General features: G+C 35.0%; 2 protein-coding genes across 2 annotated transcripts; one reads left to right on the top strand and one right to left on the bottom strand.

Annotated features, from left to right (window-relative positions):
* Window positions 1-4,343: 4,343 nt before the first annotated feature.
* On the bottom strand, window positions 4,344-8,270 carry LOC136798878 (uncharacterized). The gene is made up of 3 exons (XM_067055540.1): window positions 7,737-8,270; window positions 6,851-6,928; window positions 4,344-6,540 (listed from the first exon to the last, which is right to left on the bottom strand). The coding sequence occupies exons 1-3, from the start codon at window positions 8,211-8,213 to the stop codon at window positions 4,369-4,371; spliced, it is 2,727 nt and encodes a 908-aa protein (XP_066911641.1). The 5' UTR covers window positions 8,214-8,270; the 3' UTR covers window positions 4,344-4,368.
* Window positions 8,271-11,347: 3,077 nt separating this feature from the next.
* Window positions 11,348-16,781, top strand: LOC136798968 (uncharacterized). The gene is made up of 8 exons (XM_067055652.1): window positions 11,348-12,010; window positions 12,307-12,361; window positions 13,090-13,098; window positions 13,609-13,692; window positions 13,883-14,211; window positions 14,585-14,744; window positions 14,978-15,072; window positions 15,463-16,781. Exons 1-8 carry the CDS (start codon window positions 11,348-11,350, stop codon window positions 15,772-15,774), a joined length of 1,707 nt encoding a protein of 568 aa, XP_066911753.1. The 3' UTR covers window positions 15,775-16,781.
* The last annotated feature ends 1,117 nt before the right edge of the window (window positions 16,782-17,898 follow it).

The following is a 17,898-nucleotide window of genomic DNA, read 5'->3' on the forward strand; positions in this document are numbered from 1 at the left end:
CTATTAGGATATCACTTCGATCGAAGATTTTCTCAGCCGAGATCTAGAAACTTTGTCCCCAGGTTTATATAGGTCAGTGATCAAAGACTACAAAAATTCGAATAAAACAACATTCAAATAAATTCAAACAATGTCACCAAACTTAGAGCTGCGACCTAGGAACAGAATTATTATGCTCAAAACAACGATCTTATTCAATATACTAATTAATTTGTCCGACTAAATTATAGGTTATATCAATAAATTGATCCTCCTTCAGTTTTCCTAATGACCTGTAACTGCCCCTAACTACGTCTCGGTGTCAACTCTTGTTTTACTTTTTGCTGTTATATAACAACTATACTGTGTAAAATATTCGAAACAGTTTAACTAAAGCTTTTTTTCTACAACTGCATTTTTCTTAGATAATCTTGCATTTATCTCGTAGATAACTGTATTAATCTAGTGTAGGCATAATATAATACAATGGTTCAGGGCTTTTTAATGCCGCTGAATCCAACGTGCAAAAGGCTACACGTTTTTTATAAGAACAAACTATATAAGAACATAAGGCATCGATTAAGAACAAGTTAAGAACATTTCAAGGCTTTGTAAACCCTAGAATACTCAATTTCTTAGGAAAATGGACAAAAATACTCAAAAAATAGTGAAATAAAAACATGTTAAAAAGGACATTTTTAGGGTTAAAACTTGAAAAGTTAAGAACATCCAAAGGCTTCAAAAATTTTGGATGTTCGTATAAAAAATCTTGTACATGCAAAAAATGCACTTTTTTAGATGTTTTCAAATTTGAAAAACATCTTCTACTGACGTAGAGTGTGGTCAATACTTTACAAACTTGTAGAAGTCATATTTTGGAGTTTATACAGTAAAATCCTTTCCGATATATTCAGTCTAAAACTTGGTTAAATAAATATAGTGGTTTATTATCCTTCTAGCAAACTAGCGCTTAAAATCTCTTAGAAGCCACTTCCTGCTCCACGTGAGCTAAGACTCGGTTATTCATGACCTCGTTTAAACCAAAAAGAGTTCTCCAAAAATCAACGTCATAAATGATGCGAACAACAACTTCAACGGGAAGTATTGTTAATTTTCTCTGGAAATATTCAGTAAATTCCTATTCTACGTAAATTCCTATATTACTTTTTAATAAAAGCCTTCTACAAAGAATCGCTGTTAGCTAGACGATTGTATAGAAAACAAGACAATGTCACAAAGCTGCCAGCAAACCAAACACTGCTATCTAGCCAAAGCAAAAATTTAGAATTCCTAGAAAATGTATTATCACTAAAAACTTTCTTCAAAGAAAAGTGTGAACTGATAGACGATCGATCGAACAGAAGATAATGTCATTGATCAAACCTGCCAACAAACCAACACGTTACTATACCAAGACCTACCCATAAAGTGTTTATAACATACATCCATAGCCAAAGAAAGCAATATACACAATATTTAAACAACGGTTTAGGTAAACGAAAATGGTCATCAAGGATCTTAAGGACGCTTTAAGTGCTAGTTTGTTATTTTAATCGTTCAATATTTTTGTTGTTTTTTCTCCATTTGCACCATTGATGAAAAATCAAATAATACTTTAAGGTGAAGAAAGTTTTTAAAATTTGTAGGGATCCAGTTAAGTAACTTCAAATAGTGTACACGTTTTTTTATAAGAACATCCAAAATTTTTGAAGCCTTCAAATGTTCTTAACTTTTTGAGTTTAAAGCCTAAAAATGTTCTTAAAACATATGTTCTTATTTTCGCCATTTTTTGAGTACTTTTGTGCATTTTCTTAAGAAATTGGGTGTTTTTGAGTCCACGAAGCCTTAAAATGTTCTTAACTTGTTCTGAACATTTTGGCCATCGTCGAAGCCTTTATATGTTCTTATATAGTTTGTTCCTATAAAAAAAAACGTGTACAATGATTCAAAATTGCTTAAAAGACAAATTAAGCCTTGAAAGTCGGCCGCCAAATAGCCAAATTATCAAGCATGTTTCTGAGCAGGAACTTTTTGCATAATGGTAAGGCACATATCCCCAACCATATTACATAAAAGTTAATATCTATCTATATATCGATTAAGGACTTTCTCGTGTTTGTTTTAAGTGTATTGACAACAAGGTACTAAATGTTTTCTTTGTTTGTTTGTTTACTCTCTATTTGATTAATTTAGATTTCTCAAGAGGTCAAAAACGGACCCAAATCCGTAAAAGTCGAGGAAATTCGAAACGACGAAGTAATGAATGAAATAAGTAATGAAAGATGCGAATTAGTTAAGTATATCTTATTTATAACATTGAATTTTAATGCTGATAACTGCTGTCATAAAAATATGAACGAATGAATGAAAGACTCTATCAAACTACTATTTACTACAGCTATCATTTTGATGAGAAAAACTGAAAATACACTGTAAAAACTCAGAATTATTTCTAGTAAATTATTAATTGAAATTTCCTTAAAACAAGAAAAAAATTACTTGAAATAGTTTTTTCATGTTTCTTTTCTAAAATGATTACTTATTATTTCCTTAAAGTTATTCTTCATTGAACAGAAAGTAATTTCTTACTTATAACTTGACTAGCTGTTGAGAATATGAAAATAGCTAACTCGAAACTTTTGAGGTTGAGGTTTTACCTTATTCAATTGAATATCTTCAGACAAAGCCTCCATTTTCTGGCCAACCTGTTGTGGAAGGGTGGTACAAGGACGTTACCGCACTTAGTCTCAACTTTCAAAAAATGCTCAACTTTAAAATTGAAAATATTCCGGAAAATGCAAAGATTGAGAAACGAAACATGCAGGCATCTTGTTCTTAATAATCTTTCTTTCAATAATTTTAGAGGAAGTCAGAATTTTATGTTAACACTTGCCAGGTTGGCTTATCTTAGCTGTACCGCAGCAATATCCGAATTTTTGAAAATATTTTGAAAGCTGAGTACTCTTTTGTGCTAAATTGTAGGGTTAGGGGGTCACTTCGCAATTTTTGGAAAAAAATCACCAATCACCAAAATTTCACTTTGTAATAGCCCCCCCCCTATTTTATGAAATTTTCCCCAAAAAAGTCTGAAAAAGTGCCAAAACCTTCATTTTCCTAGGGTTTTTTGGGCAAATCACCCCATTATCATTTTACTGACCCCCCTAATTTTATGGATTTTTCCCTGAAGTACCCACCCCCTACAATTAAGCACAAAAGAGTATGTGCCGAGACCTTAAGGGTGCATTTGACATTCAAAGTGCCTCTGTCATAGTTGCCAGCTCTCAGGCATTGAGCGCGAGACCCACCCACATTGTCTCACCTAACTGAAGCCTCACACAATATTTGAACAATATGATTTCTCATGAATAATTTTCGATCTAAGAAAAGTTTCCCCGATTTTGGGAAAAAGTTTCCCCGATTTTCCCGATTTCGGAAAAAAGTTTTCCCGATTTTCCCGATTTCGGAAAAAAGTTTCCCCGATTTCCCGATTTCGGAAAAAAGTTTCCCCGATTTTCCAATTTTCGGAAAAAATTCTCTTCCCCTATTTTGGATTGTGGAAAATCGGGCTAGGGATTTCGCTTCGAAATTTTTATCTCATGCAAAATGCACAATTCAAATTTCAAACTGATTTAAAAGGGTCGAAAAATAATGCTTGAGGCCTTAGCAATCCACAATCCTGACAAAAGGTTTGTAGACTTTTCAAAAATTCCCCAAAAAAGCCTTTTTGGCACTTGGGAAATTTCCCCAATAGACCACAAGCGAATATTTGGTAGAGAACACCTACAGACTTCCTAGTAATCCTTGTGGCTTTAGTCCTTGTTGATTTTGGACTTCCAAATGACTGAAAACTGGTAACTCCCCCCGACACCGCAAAACTCATTGGACCCTTCAATTTCAGCCAAAAAAGGGCCTAAAGACTTTGCAAATATGCTTTTCCTCTAATGTGGAGGGGTGGACTTGTCACCCAAACTCTCCAAATCCAATAAAAACAACATTGGCTCTGGTAGAAATGGGTTTTAAGAGCTGATTTTGAAAATTTTCCTGCATTTTCTAAATGTCTACAACCTTTTGTCCGGGATTGCAGTTGGTGATAAAGAAATATAGCTGTAAATAATTATTTTTCATTTTTTTTTTAAGACTTCATTATAAACGTAGCATTATATGTGTTTGGGTTAGAATATTAATAAAAAGAGACATGTTGTCATCAACATTTTCAAACTGCGATAATCCGGCACAGATTAGACTTCATGGACTAATTTTACGAAAAAAGATTTTGGGGTTGAAAAATTTCACAAATTATTTCACAAATGACCCACTCCCCACAAAAAGGGACGAGAAAAAGTATAAGCTGATAGAAACTATACTAAAATTAAAAACAAAAATTGTTTACTATTTCCGTAAAGGATATCGACCTTCTAAACGGCATCTAATGATATCACCCAGAAAATATTTGGTTTGGATGTAGTGATACTCTGAATAAATCTTTAAGTGAAAAACATTGTAGTCTATTAATGATTCATATGGGACAATCGAGCTATCATCTTTCTCTTCTACTTGGTGTGCCTGAAAATCGTCATCAAAGCAAACAGTTTCAAAGTCTTGCACTTCAAAGTAAAGATAGCCACGAATCAAATAAATTTGCTTTATTTTTCCAAATAACGGCAACAGTTGTTGATTAACATTTACAGCTACGAAAGCATCTCGACAATACTTGGTTCCAAAGCGTATCACCCAACTTGCTTTAAAGCCTGCTTTCTCAAAATCTATACCTGGTAAATAGTTGAGTTCGTTAAATCTGTTCCTTAATGTCACTTTTTCATTTTCATCCAGTGGCTTCACTACTCCATTTAGCTGCTCCTTATCAAATAATGGGTGTGAAGAGCACCTTTCTGAGTTATCCCCATAGTTTGCAGTATCAAGATACTGGTGACGGTTAGCAAGAGAAAATGGAAGATTTTTGAAATTCTGCGACTTGGCCAATCCTTTAAAGTATTTATGGGCGGCCTCAAAACTGTAACACGAATATCTAATTGGTGGGCCCAACTGTTCTATCGAATGTATAAAATGAAGCATGTAATTGTGCTTTGGAAGGATATTTTTGTCTGGGAATAGACGTTTGAATTCTTGTAGGTGCTTTGGTAATCTCTCTTTGAGCAATGTAATCGTTTGTTGTCCAATAACGGGAGATACCAATATTTTACAAATCTCGATTAAGTCGACAATAAGTTTGACATATTCATTGTCAAAGCCAACGTAAGGACAAATCAATAGTGGGAAAAGTCTTAAAAACAAACGTGCTTGGTCAGCTTCAAATTTAAGTTTGTAGGCATTATTTTCAAATACAGAGTCTCTAATGGGCGGAGGCTTGGACGATATTTCAGAATAACCATAAAGATGGCTAGAAATGGATCCATTAACAGAGTCTAAAGATACAGCCTTTTGAGTATATATCAGCTCCTTCAAAACAAGTCTCAATTCATATTGGACAGTCCCTTCAAAAAGAATATGCATAATGTCTTGAGGAAGTTGAGTAGTTATGTTAAAATTGGGTAGCTTACACAGTGGACTTCTTCGGTTTATGCCATATGTTATCTTTAAATCGTTTTGAAATTCACCAGTTGCGTTCTCAATTTCAGAGCAATGCTCATCATAAAGTTTTTCAGTTCTCTGTGTGATTTTGGATAAATCGAAAACTGTTTGAAGGGTCTGAAAGTCACAGAAACAATGCCGGCATTTTTGATATGCACCACCAACACCTTCCTTAAAGCCTCCCCACAAGTGTTGGCCTAGCGTGTCTCCTAAGCACATGACAACTTTTCCAAAAACAACTTTTTCCTCATTATTAAAATTCATAGTATGTCCATGATGAAGCAGAATTAAGTCATTGATTATTGGATCAAGTATTTTACTAATACCATACTTCTTTACATGTGATGCTTTAACAATTGCTAAAAGTTGGACAGCACAGACTCTTGATCGGTATTTTGGTGAGATATTAGCAACACAATAGTAGTACATGTCTATTTTGTATTTGGTAGCGGCACTTCCAAGCGGGTTACATATTTCAACCTCATCATGAAATAGTATAATGGCAAGTGCAGAAGGATGGTCTTTAAAATACTGATCACTTGTATACACTGATCCATCAAAAATATCATAAAAGTAGCCATTTCCAGTTTGATGTGTCGGCTTTGATATTACTGAAAAAATTTTCTTGTTAGAAAGCATTTGCTCTAATGTTTCAAGAATAGGAATATACATCATTGTCTCGTTTTTTTGTGTAACAAACCTCTGATTCTTTTTGCGCTTCCTTACTAAAATCGATCCCAAAATAATCTCAATCGGTTTCACGTGAGAAAAATTCGATTTAATGAACGATTTCTGTTGGGCCTCAGTTGAAAGACCTTCAAAAATGTTATTTCCATCACCAAATATTTCATCCAACAGTGAAATATGATCATTTTCAGTAATATTAAGTTCTTCAATAACCTTTGATTTTAAAATTGCGTTATGTTGTACCACAAGACATGAAACATTGTCTCTGATTTTATCCATTGTAGCCTGTAAAGAAGAAAAAAATTGATTAATAGATTTTCACTTTAAAAAATTCTTAACTTATTTTCAATGAAATGAGGATACATACAACGCACCATTAAAAAGAGTTATGCAAAAATTGAACCCTCCCCTTGCACACAGAAAATAATGACATAAACAATAGGCATTTTATGCATTGGCTTTTAAACTTTGTCTGCATACACAAATGAATGACCCTTGGGAAACAAATTTAAAAAAATGAAAATCAAATATTTCCTTTTTCTGAAACTCATCCGCGATTAATTCCCACTAAAATTTATCCCATGAAAGTACCTACCTGTGATAATTTATTTCGCTCTTTTGATTTCAATAAGAACATTGCAGCAGATTTCTTGAGGCAAATTTCAGGATCATCCTATAAATTAAAAAATATATAAAATTGAATGATGTATATACCTATCATTGTACTTCTCCAAACAATTATAAGAGCTAGTACATCTATGGCAATGGACAGATGGAATAATTGATTCCAAACACTAGAAAAAATTCATTCAAAAAGTAGTGGTGAGTTCCCCGGATGTAATTAAATAGCATCCATATAGTACATACACATGAAGGGGGAAAGGAACTTTAAAGCGCATATCTATTGTTTAAATTAGATCATTCTATTGTCATGTGTACACGGGGAAGGGATATCAAAAATTTTGTACGTACTAGCTTTAGTACAGTTAGGGATACTCGATGTATAGATATTTTGCCAAAGAAAACGTTCTGTTGAATAATTATGTAGTCCAGCAGAAATTACGTAATGAAAAATACCTTAAATCGGATGATTGGCCGCAGCGACGCACGCTGAGTTTTTTCTTTATGACTGTTTACAAATACAAGTGTCCGCGCGGACAAAGTATATATACCCTCATTAGGTTGCGAATCTGAGACCTGATGATGTATCTCTTCTTTCTAGCTTGTCGCGTGGACACTTATATAGATAAACAGCCCTACAGAAAAAAACTCTGGCCTACATAATTATTCAACAGAACGTTCTCTTTGGCAAAATATCTATACAGCGAGCGTGCTATCGACATATACGTTGAGTGTCAATTCAATAGCACGCTCTCCGTATACGTCGAGTTTCTCAAAATCATGATATATGATCTATGCTCTCTTTTCTGGAAAAAAGTACTTTTTTATCATACTGTTTAATCTGGCACACCATGGCTTACTTCAAAGTTATTTGCTGCATTATTTTCTGGATCTTGCTCATCTTCTGATGATGATGATTGTGATTGACATGGCTCGTCATCTTCTTCATCATCATCATCATCGTCATCATCATTAAGATGATCATCACTGCTGTTTTGGTCTTCTTGATCTGCTGTATCCTCCACCACTTCTGCATCAATATCATCAAAATTTCCCTGGTTATTATCCTCGGTTATATCAACTGCATCAGGATGTTGTGCTTGTGGATTACCCCCCAGAAGTTGTCGAGAATAGACAGCATAATGTTTTCTTGTTACATGCTTGTAAAATGAGTTATAAAGTGAAAATGTGGCCGGACATCCATCTACATTACATGTCACATTGAATGTGGACTGGTTGACATGAACAATACGATAATGATTCAGGAGAGAGCGAAGTGAAAGTGCGTGAAAATGATTGCACAAAAGGCATTTGAAAGTCTGTTGATTGCCCTCCATCCGCCATGTTTGTTTTATGCCATGTAGATTACCTTCTAATTATATTTATTTTCAGTAGCATGCACGGCGACCATACTAGTCTAGCTATTCTTTCCTTATATTTCCTCTTTAGCACACCGCGCGCTTTTAATACACATTCCCGTTTTCGGTTTATCGCCAGTTCCGGATCCGTTCCGTATGTATATTCGCCATATTTCCGGTCGAAAGTTGACTTGTGGGAATCGATTATTACCCATCGGACTTTGCTGCGCCTCTCCTGTTCTCTCCTGTTGCTGTCAAACAGACAAACACCCCTTGGGTAAATCCATTTTAATACCAACAAAGATGCCACGAAAACTCATCTATGAACTGATAAAAAAGCATCCGGAAATAGGAGAACACTTTTTAGGTAAGTATTTTTATTTATTATTGTTTTTTCACACCGCAATGAATGTTTTTGTTGGCTTACACATGTCTATTTTTATAAGCACCATTACAGTACATCTTGGAGAAAGTATCCAGGCCCTTAGATAATACTGCCTTGAATGCATTTCAATTAGAGTAAAAGTACTACATTCCATTGATTAGGTTATAGAAACAGACTTTCCTTAGGTTATGCCAAACAATTTAAGTCCTGATTTTTAAGGAATTTACATGACCCTGGACACCGCCGTACATTGCGCTGTGCTGTCCGGTGGGTGTATGGTGGTATTTTAGGTAAGATCGAAAACACCATACAAAATCCCTATGCACATGGAAAAGACCGCCGTACATTGCCAGGCGGTGTCAATCGAACAGTTCGATTATTGAACTATTCGAACTTTATCGAACCAAATCGAACGATAGGTGTTCGATTACCGAACCCAATCGAACACCTATCGAACTGGGAAATTTTCGTCAAGTTCGATGACTGTTCGATGATAGTCCGATAAAGTTCGATTGAAGTTCGATGAATTTGATTAAGGTTTGATCAGTTCGATTAAGATCGATGAAGTTCGATTTGGTTCAATTAGTTCAATTTATACCTTTTCTTATTTATTTTCTAATGGCGTATTGGCGGCTGGCGTCCGCCCAAAATGACCTTAGTTCCTGTCGTGATTTTGAGAGCGCTAGGTATCCTGGTATCGGCGCGGGTTACTCCATCAAACATCAATCGAACTTCATCGAACAAAAAAGGTCATCGAACTTAATCGAACTAATCAAGAAATTTTTGTAAAGTTCGATAGGTGTTCGATTGGGTTCGGTAATCGAACACCTATCGTTTGATTGTGTTCGATAAAGTTCGATGGTTCGATTACAAAAATCGGTTCGATAGGGTCCGGTTGACACCGCCAGACGATCTCAATCGAACGGAATCGACGATCGAACCAGTCAAACCAAATCAAACGCAATCGACTGATTGAAATTCGATTGTCGAACGCAATCGAATCTCAATCGAACATCAAAATTCTGGGTAATATTCGATTGGTTCGATTGTTGTTCGATTGCATTCGATTGTCATTCGACTGCATTCGGTGTATGTTTGGAAGAACATTTTTACATCGGTGGCTGCCAAATAAGGAAAAGTCCAATTAAACATATACGAACCCAATCGAACACATTCAAACAAAATCCGAATGCAGTCAAATCCTAATTTAATGCAATCGAATCCTAATAGAACGCAATCGAACATCAATCGAACATCAATCGAACGCAATCGAATACCCCTTGCGCACATTGATTTTAGGGAAAATGCAAGCTTTTTAGACAGTATCAAAAAAAACCTTCTTTGGTTCTGTTGAATTTGCTTAAGTTTAGGGGAGCCGTCCACATTCATTTGACAACGCATAATGTCAATTTGACGTTATGAGGGGGTGGGGGGTTTTCAAAAGTTTGTTTTGACGTTATCTGAAATCGAAGGTATACCTTTTTGTGAAAATTGCGAATATTCGTTACCATCAACCACACAATTTTTAAAAGGTTTTAAACTTTCAGAGGTTGGCAGGTCTGGGGCTAAATTTTTGGGACTTTTTTCCTGGGGGGGGGGGCTGAGACCCCTGAGGACACTATGTGTTGTCATAACATATTTTTTATTGTTTGCGTGATCAAGCAAACAACATCGCACAAGTGGGCAAAGAAGGTGGTGCACCTAATCACGGCACGGACCTAGCGCCGAGTGGAGCTTTTAATCTTCTTCTTAAAGGTCATTAGTTAAAAGAACATACAAACAGTGCACGCACGTGTACAACGAAGTAGGACGTTCAATTTGACGTTATGCGTTGTCAAATGAATATGGACGGCTCCCCTTGAGAGTAGTTTCTATTTTTATTGGAGTAATTTGGAAATCTTCCAAAATAGGCAAAATAATTTTCTTTCTTTTAGAACAAGACAAAGATGACAATTTTATTCTCGGACTATCCTACCGAGAATACAAGGCGTTTTTGTCAGATTTTCCATCGTTGGAAAGATTTAATGCATGGACTGTCGTTGAGGTAATTTATTCATTCGTTTGTCTGTTGCTTTATCAACTCTCTACTTTGCAACTTCATTCACTTGTTTGTCCATTGCTTTATAAGCTCACTACTTCGCTTTGTCTTACTTTGCTTTTCTAGAGAAATGAATTGAAAATACTATCGCATTTTTTTTCAAACAACACCGCAAAATACTAAAAATGCTTTGCAAAAAGTGAAAAAATTTTCGCCTGTGGCACTGCTTTTTTTACTTCGTTTCGCTCAGAAAAAATTGCAAAGCTCCTAAAATTTGCAATGCGAACCCTGTCCAGAACTTTCTAAAAATCACTGGAAGTATTTCTTGAATTTCTCTAGCTGTACTTTTATATTTTCTCATGAAATTTGAACACTGATGCAAAATGACAATTTCTATCCGACTTTTGAGAAAGGTTTTTTCCTGCCGGAAATCACCAGTTTTACAAGATTTTCATTGGATTTTTTCCTTACATTACATTGTTTTTCACATAAAATATCAACATTTATTTTGGAAAAGTTACAGGAACAGCCGATTGATGTGACAGAAATGTTGAAAAAATTGCTACCCTTTACTACTGACCCCTCTTTTAAGCTCTTAAGCTGCTTTGAAAACAATCCCAAAGTGACAGAGAATTAGAAAAAATTAAAGAATTATAGCCATGATGACTTCCTTTTTTTAAACAGGACTGGATGGGAACATGTGATACCCCGCCTCTAGCACTATCACCAAACCAGTCGCCACACTCAACTATTCAGCAAAATCTTCAAACTATCCATGTTCCGCTTGAGACACAATCCTTCCAATTACCGAGATTAACTTCCCAACAACCCATTTGTGTCTCGCCAAAGACACAATCTACCCAGTCACCATGCCCCAGAGAAGAGTCCTCCATCCGAAGAGAAGAGTCCTCCATCCAAAGAGAAGAGTCCTCCATCCGAAGAGAAGAGTCCTCCATCCGAAGAGAAGAGTCCTCCATCCGAAGAGAAGGGTCCTCCATCCGAAGAGAAGAGCAGATGTGTCCTCCATCTATCTTGAAATCAGACGGTGGAAAAATACTACTGTCCTCATTCTCGTGGATTGAGAAGGCAGCCGCATGTCACCAGCCAGACATTTTGGTGATAAGTTCTCCAAGGTTTGTTGTCTACAAGGATGCGAAACTCATGAATACTGAAAAAGCAGGTGGACTAAACAAAACGCAAGTTGATCAATTACTAAGAACCACGATAACTAACATGCAAACGGAACTGTCTCTCAGAAAGTATCCTAGAACTCCTTCAGATGAAGAACTGGAGGAGATGGCTAAAGCCTTAACAATTACCTATCCGTCCTTGATTGACGAGCTCAACAGTCATGTAAGTTGTGATTCTTTTTTAAAATGAAAATTTGATAATATGAATCAAAAAAGTGAAAAACGTGCAAGCCTTTAAGTAAAGGGACATTGATTTTTAATTTGTGATAGTTGTGTACTATCCTTTCTAATTTAAATTCATTTGTGTCAGCAAAAAAAATTATCAGTTCTATAGTGCAGTAAGCACTTGCAACGGCAAAAGCAAGATTTACATCAACATTTGTGCCTATTGGCAATAACCGAATGCATATGTGAATTAGAATGGCTGTGTATTATTGCTTTTTTGCTTTGTTTTTTTAGGAAGACTGTTTATCTAAATTAACAAGGCGTGTTTACAACGATCCTAATTGTCGAGGTATGAAATGGTTTACTCTTTTGTTCCTTATTTTTTGGGGTCATTTTGTAATTTTTGAAATTGAATCTGGTAGATTTCAAGGTACTCCAATTACCTTAAAACCATTAATTATTTTCACAAGTGTGAAAAAGGCCTTTTTTCATGCCCTCAGCTAAGCAAAATAGGAATAACTTTAATGTCAGAAATTTTCGCAACCAGAAATTTCGTGAGTCAGGCCATTCACAAAATTTCGCTTAGTTTTATGGAATTTAATTTTGCGAATCAGCAACATCTATTTATTTATTTCATGGAATTAATTTTCGCAAAATTGGATTTTCCCAAACAACAAAAACGCTGAAGGTAAAAAAAGCCTGTTTTTCTGTTCTATGAAGCAAAAAATGACCAAGCAAATCTGAAAACTATGTCCCTTGGGAATTAATTTTTCCGAATTAAGAGGTCAATCGCGAAAATTCTGAAATTTTTTAACATAAAAGTTATCTGGAGGTGTAGAAACATCAATTTGGCTCTAGTTTTTTGCAAAACAACTTTGATTCAGGTTAGGTATACTTTTGTGGTGTAAAACCTTGCTCCAGTGTACTAAACTTTGTTCGTTATTTTTATTTGCTTCCAACTGTTTCATGTTTCGTTTCAGCGGTAAGTGAGGCTGCAGGTGAAAGGAAACGCCAGAAGAGAAAAAATAAAATTACCACAGAGCAGCACCCATAAAAAGAAGAAGCTTACCTTTGCAGCTGATAGAGGTATTTACCAATATTATACACATGTTTTTTTTCTTCAAGCAATTGTCTGCTCAAGTACGTTGATTCTATTACCAAATTCAGGCTTCTTCAAATTTGACTTGTTTGGTTATCCAATGTGATAGTGTTCGTTGAGTGAAAAAGGTAGAAATTTTGGCCGAAAGAAAAATTTGGCAAATTTGTCTGAAATCCGCCTCCCCCCAAATTTAATTTTTTCATTTTATGTCTGATTTTTCACAATTTACCCCCAAAAGAATGAATAATCAATGTATTCCCCAAATTTTAGCTTTAATAATCTGTCACCCGGCAAATTAAATTCCCGCAAAAATTTACTTTTTCCCTGATTTGCCAAATTGAATTCCCTATGAAAAAACTTTTTCAGTCATCATCCTCCAAATTAAAATCCCACCATAATTTCCTTACAGATATTTTAAGTGTCAGAAGCCTTGAATGGAATTGAAGGTCTTTCAGGAATCTCTCAATGACTTTTAATTTGTTTTCCCATTTATCTAGGGCATGACACAGTGAAAAAAGCAGTAGACTCAGCCGGTGACATATCAGAAGTGGCAGATGGTGAAGTAGCAGAAGTTTCAGACGGTAAAGTAGCGGAATTTTTCCTAATTCGCCAAATTGAATTCCCTATGAAAAAACTTTCAGTTATCCTCCAAATTAAAATCCTGCCATCATTTCTTCCTTAAAGGTATTTTAAGTGTCAGAAGCCTTGAATGGAATTGAAGTCTTTCAGGAATCTCCCAATGACTTTAAATTTGTTTTCTCATTTATCTAGGGCATGACACAGTGAAAAGACCAAGTGACACATCAGGAGACTCAGCCAGTGACATAACAGAAGTGACCGATGGTGAAACAACAAAAGTGACCGATGGTGAAACAACAGAAGTTTTGGGTGCTGAAGCAGCAGAGGTTGACGTCCATAATGATCGGTTCATGATATTGCTCTCCAAAGAGAGCAATAAGAAGACAAAGAATTTAACAGCCATACATTTCTATCTGAATAAAACCTTCAATCATCGAAGATCCATTATGAAAACTTGTCCTACATCTGAAAAGCTGGAAAAACTGCTGAAAATCTTTCCAGCAATGGAAGATCCAATTGAGGTATTTTTTCCATCCCACATTGTGCTTTAAATCAATTAATCTGTGATGAATTTGTTATTGCTTTTGTTGTCTAATATTTCAAGTAAACCAACATCGAATGATTATGGTATTTAACTTTTGAATATACTGGAATAAAATAAAAGACCAATTTGCCCAAAATTACAACCCCAAGGGAACTAATATTTTACCCCCTAACTGCGAAATTTAGTTTCGCAAAAATTTTTTGATTGTAAATTAAAGGTTCATAAATTCACACAACGGTCAATTTTTTTAGGGAATTTAAACCTCAAATTCACGTACTATAGAAATTAGTAGAAATTAGTTTTTTTATGGAAAATCTAAACGTAAAATTGAATGGAATTTTTTTCTTCAGATAATCAACGAAGTTAGACGACTTAAAAACGAAGAAGAGGCGTTAACGTTTAATGCCTATCCAAACAAAAGGACAGCAAAGCTTGCGTCAAACCTAGACAATCTGATATATTATGCATTATCAAAGAAGGGCCTGGACCCACCAAAGTTACGCAAACCAGGTAAATACCTTTAGCTGAAAAAACATTTCAGTTAATTTGAAATAAGCATACCCAACCAGGGTATAATTCCCTTTTATGGTTTTGTTAAAATACCCTCACTCGCAGTTAAATTTTTGCCCATATTCGACTCAATTGAAATATAATGTAATAAAATTAAGGCAGATTTTTGGCTGCTCATAGCTTAATAAGTAGTTTTGAATTTGTTTGCAAAATTTATTGTATTTTTTATCTAGATGATGTTGACGGAAAGCTTCGATACGTCTTGGAAAATTTTGTCGATATCTTCCAGAAGAAAACAACTAAAAGAAAAGTTCATGTCGAACTTCATGTAAGTTTTCATATACTTAAAATTTCACTTTCTAGGGACGGACGGGAACAAGAACGTCTTAGGGGAAAGTGGATCTTTATTTCTTCACTGGTATATTTGTGAGACAGTGAAAAATAATTTGGTTGTGGGTGGAAGAATTATTGTAAGGATTAATAGTTTGCAGAGGAGTAGTCGCCCCTAAGTTTATTTCATCCCCTATATACCCAAACCCCTTCTGTAATGAACTCGTACCCTCCCCTACAGAAAAAGGTGTGCAAACTAAGCTTTCAAGATTTTTTGGCCATTTTGAGGAGGCCACTTTTAGGGCTGAGCCCTTTCTTGCTATAAAAATGTGTATTCGTAAGCCCGATTTTCCAGCTAAAATCTTCATCTTTTCTTCTTTGTCTACAGGATAATGATGATCCAGAAAAAGCGACCTCGAAATTGTCGGCAGCATACCCCATTTTGATCCTGGAAAGTTCCAAACATGCATCTTTGTTATTGAACAAAACAATCATTTTCAGAGAATCCGACCTAGCATTATCGATAGTCGCCTTGATTGGAATGTATTATCTCTTGGACATGGATTATCCGCACGATTTGGAGATTGGGCTCACAATGCTCCAAGTCATCATATATGAAGACCTCACTGCGAGGAAGAAAATCCTAAAGGATTTAAACAAAGAAATTGCAGCCTTTCAGGACTTTGTTGAAGGAAAATAGACAATTCACTGGTTTTTTCATCATAACGGAGTTAGATTTTTGACACATACTTTGTTTACATTGTTTTCTTTTGAATATTGTTTTTTGTCACGTGGTTGCTTACAATGAAAATGCGTATCTTAAAAAATTGGGTGTTGTATAATTGTATCAAAAGTACCTTCATTGCACACTTCAGTGCCTCTTTTAGGTTAATTATTGGTTTCGGCATGCTTCAGGGCTAGGTTGATAAGTCAAGCTGCTTAATCTTTTAGCCATTGTAGCCTTAACAGCTCGGTTGCTCAACAAAAAATGTATACGCATATTAATGTTTTTAAACATCCCTATTTTTAACCATACACACTTTTGACCGCAAGCTATGTACATATTTTTAACCATAGGGTCACATATTTTTAGCCATAGGATCATATTTTTAACCACAAGCTAATGTACATATTTTCAGGCATAGTATATATTTTTAACCACAAGCTTACATTCATGATATACACCACTGGAGAGTCTCCCTACAATCTTTGAAGTATTCAACCCAATAAAAAACCCTATTGTTTAAGTGACGTATGAGTTGAATATTTTGAAAATTCTCGACTCTCCAGTGGTGCATATCATGAATAAATACTTTTCTGTGCTTAATTGTAGGAGGTTGAATAAGCAGAGGGGAAGGGTAGACACTCCAGGGAAAAAAAATCATTAAATAGGGGGTGATAATAATTAAGGGATATTGATTGGTGTGATTTTTAGTGATTTTCTTTTCTGATTTAGTTTTTTGACACTTTTTGGACAAATGTCATAAAGTGGGGGGTTACTATAGAGTAATTTTGGTGTTAAATATGGAAAACGACCCTCTCTACAATTACAGTAAGCACAGAAGAGTACGTTTTTTTATCATAGGATATATTTTTAACCACAAGCTATACTTATATTAACCAAAAAGCATTTATTATGGTTTGTTGTAAATAGTCCGGCTTCAGCAGAAAAGAAAACAACGACAAATGAAACATGACTTAAATTAAGTAATTCATTACTTGATTTTTTCTAGTAAAATAATACTGAAAATAAGTAAATTATCCTAGATATACGGACAAAATCCATTAAGTAAAATATTACTAGTTACAATTTTTTTTTTACTGAAAACAAAACCGGATTTTTACAGTGTATGAATTAAAGCTTAATCTACCTACATCAATCGCACCTGTAGAAAGCTCCAAGAAAGTCTAAATGCAAGCTTTCTGACTGAGAAATATTACCCGATGTCAAGTACCGACCGAGCTTGCGAGGTTGTTACATTGACCAAGGGCAATATTTTCAGTACAGCCCGAAAAAACGGTTATTATTGTATTTGTTAACCGTTTCCTTCAGCTTCGATTGATTTTTAGCGCTTTATACAGGAAAAATAGCGAAATAAACTAAAAAAAAAAACAAGCGAAAAGAGATAAAAAATTGTTATAATTTCTGACGTCAGAAATAAAAAATGAGATAAATGATGTCAAACGCATTTTCCTTTGAAAAAGTGACGTCACAATGAATTTTCCTAACGACGGGCAACTCTGGGCAGTGTAGGCCCGTCGTCATGCGAAAAGAACCAATTGCATTGTGAAAAATCCGTGTAGCATCTGTGTCCCTCCTATACACACCACAAAAAATACAAGGTCTGAGTGCCTACGTCGAAACTCTGTATAAGAGTACTTCTATCGTTTCCCTATTATTGATATATCTCAAAAAATACAAAATGAAATAGGAAAAACTTAATACAATTTTGTATGTTCGACAAATAAATTAATGAAATAAGGTTTCTTTGTATGTCATAAAGAGAGAGGGGTATTTGAAAGGGCATACAGTGTTTATTATAATGTGAGACCTGCAGCGTTTATAAGGATTGCATTATGTTAATTTTATTGTATTCAAGTCAAATATGCTGCTAGGCAGGACAAATCTAATTAAAATTTTGTTCTTATGTTTTGTACTGACATAATTGATGATGACTTCATTTTTCATAAAATACACGTTTTTTTAATAAGAACATCCTAAATCCTTTAAGACTCGAATATTCTTAATTTTTTGGAGTTTTGAGCCTAAAGATGTTCTTACTTTCACTATTTCGTGAGAATTTTTGCTCAATTTTCTAATAAA

The sequence above is a fragment of the Clytia hemisphaerica genome, unplaced genomic scaffold (assembly GCF_902728285.1).
Source record: "Clytia hemisphaerica strain Z4C2 unplaced genomic scaffold, Clytia hemisphaerica genome assembly, whole genome shotgun sequence".
In the NCBI taxonomy this organism is placed as follows: domain Eukaryota; kingdom Metazoa; phylum Cnidaria; class Hydrozoa; order Leptothecata; family Clytiidae; genus Clytia; species Clytia hemisphaerica.

Excerpts from the sequence above, each read along its gene's own strand:
- LOC136798878 (XM_067055540.1), bottom strand. The coding sequence starts at position 8,213 with ATGGAGGGCAATCAACAGACTTTCAAATGCCTTTTGTGCAATCATTTT. Across the intron at positions 6,929-7,736 it reads ATGCAGCAAATAACTTTGAA|GATGATCCTGAAATTTGCCT; the intron begins GTAAGCCATGGT and ends TTTAATTTATAG. Across the intron at positions 6,541-6,850 it reads AGCGAAATAAATTATCACAG|GCTACAATGGATAAAATCAG; the intron begins GTAGGTACTTTC and ends TCTTCTTTACAG.
- LOC136798968 (XM_067055652.1), top strand. The coding sequence starts at position 11,348 with ATGGGAACATGTGATACCCCGCCTCTAGCACTATCACCAAACCAGTCG. Across the intron at positions 12,011-12,306 it reads TTGACGAGCTCAACAGTCAT|GAAGACTGTTTATCTAAATT; the intron begins GTAAGTTGTGAT and ends TTGTTTTTTTAG. Across the intron at positions 15,073-15,462 it reads AAGTTCATGTCGAACTTCAT|GATAATGATGATCCAGAAAA; the intron begins GTAAGTTTTCAT and ends CTTTGTCTACAG.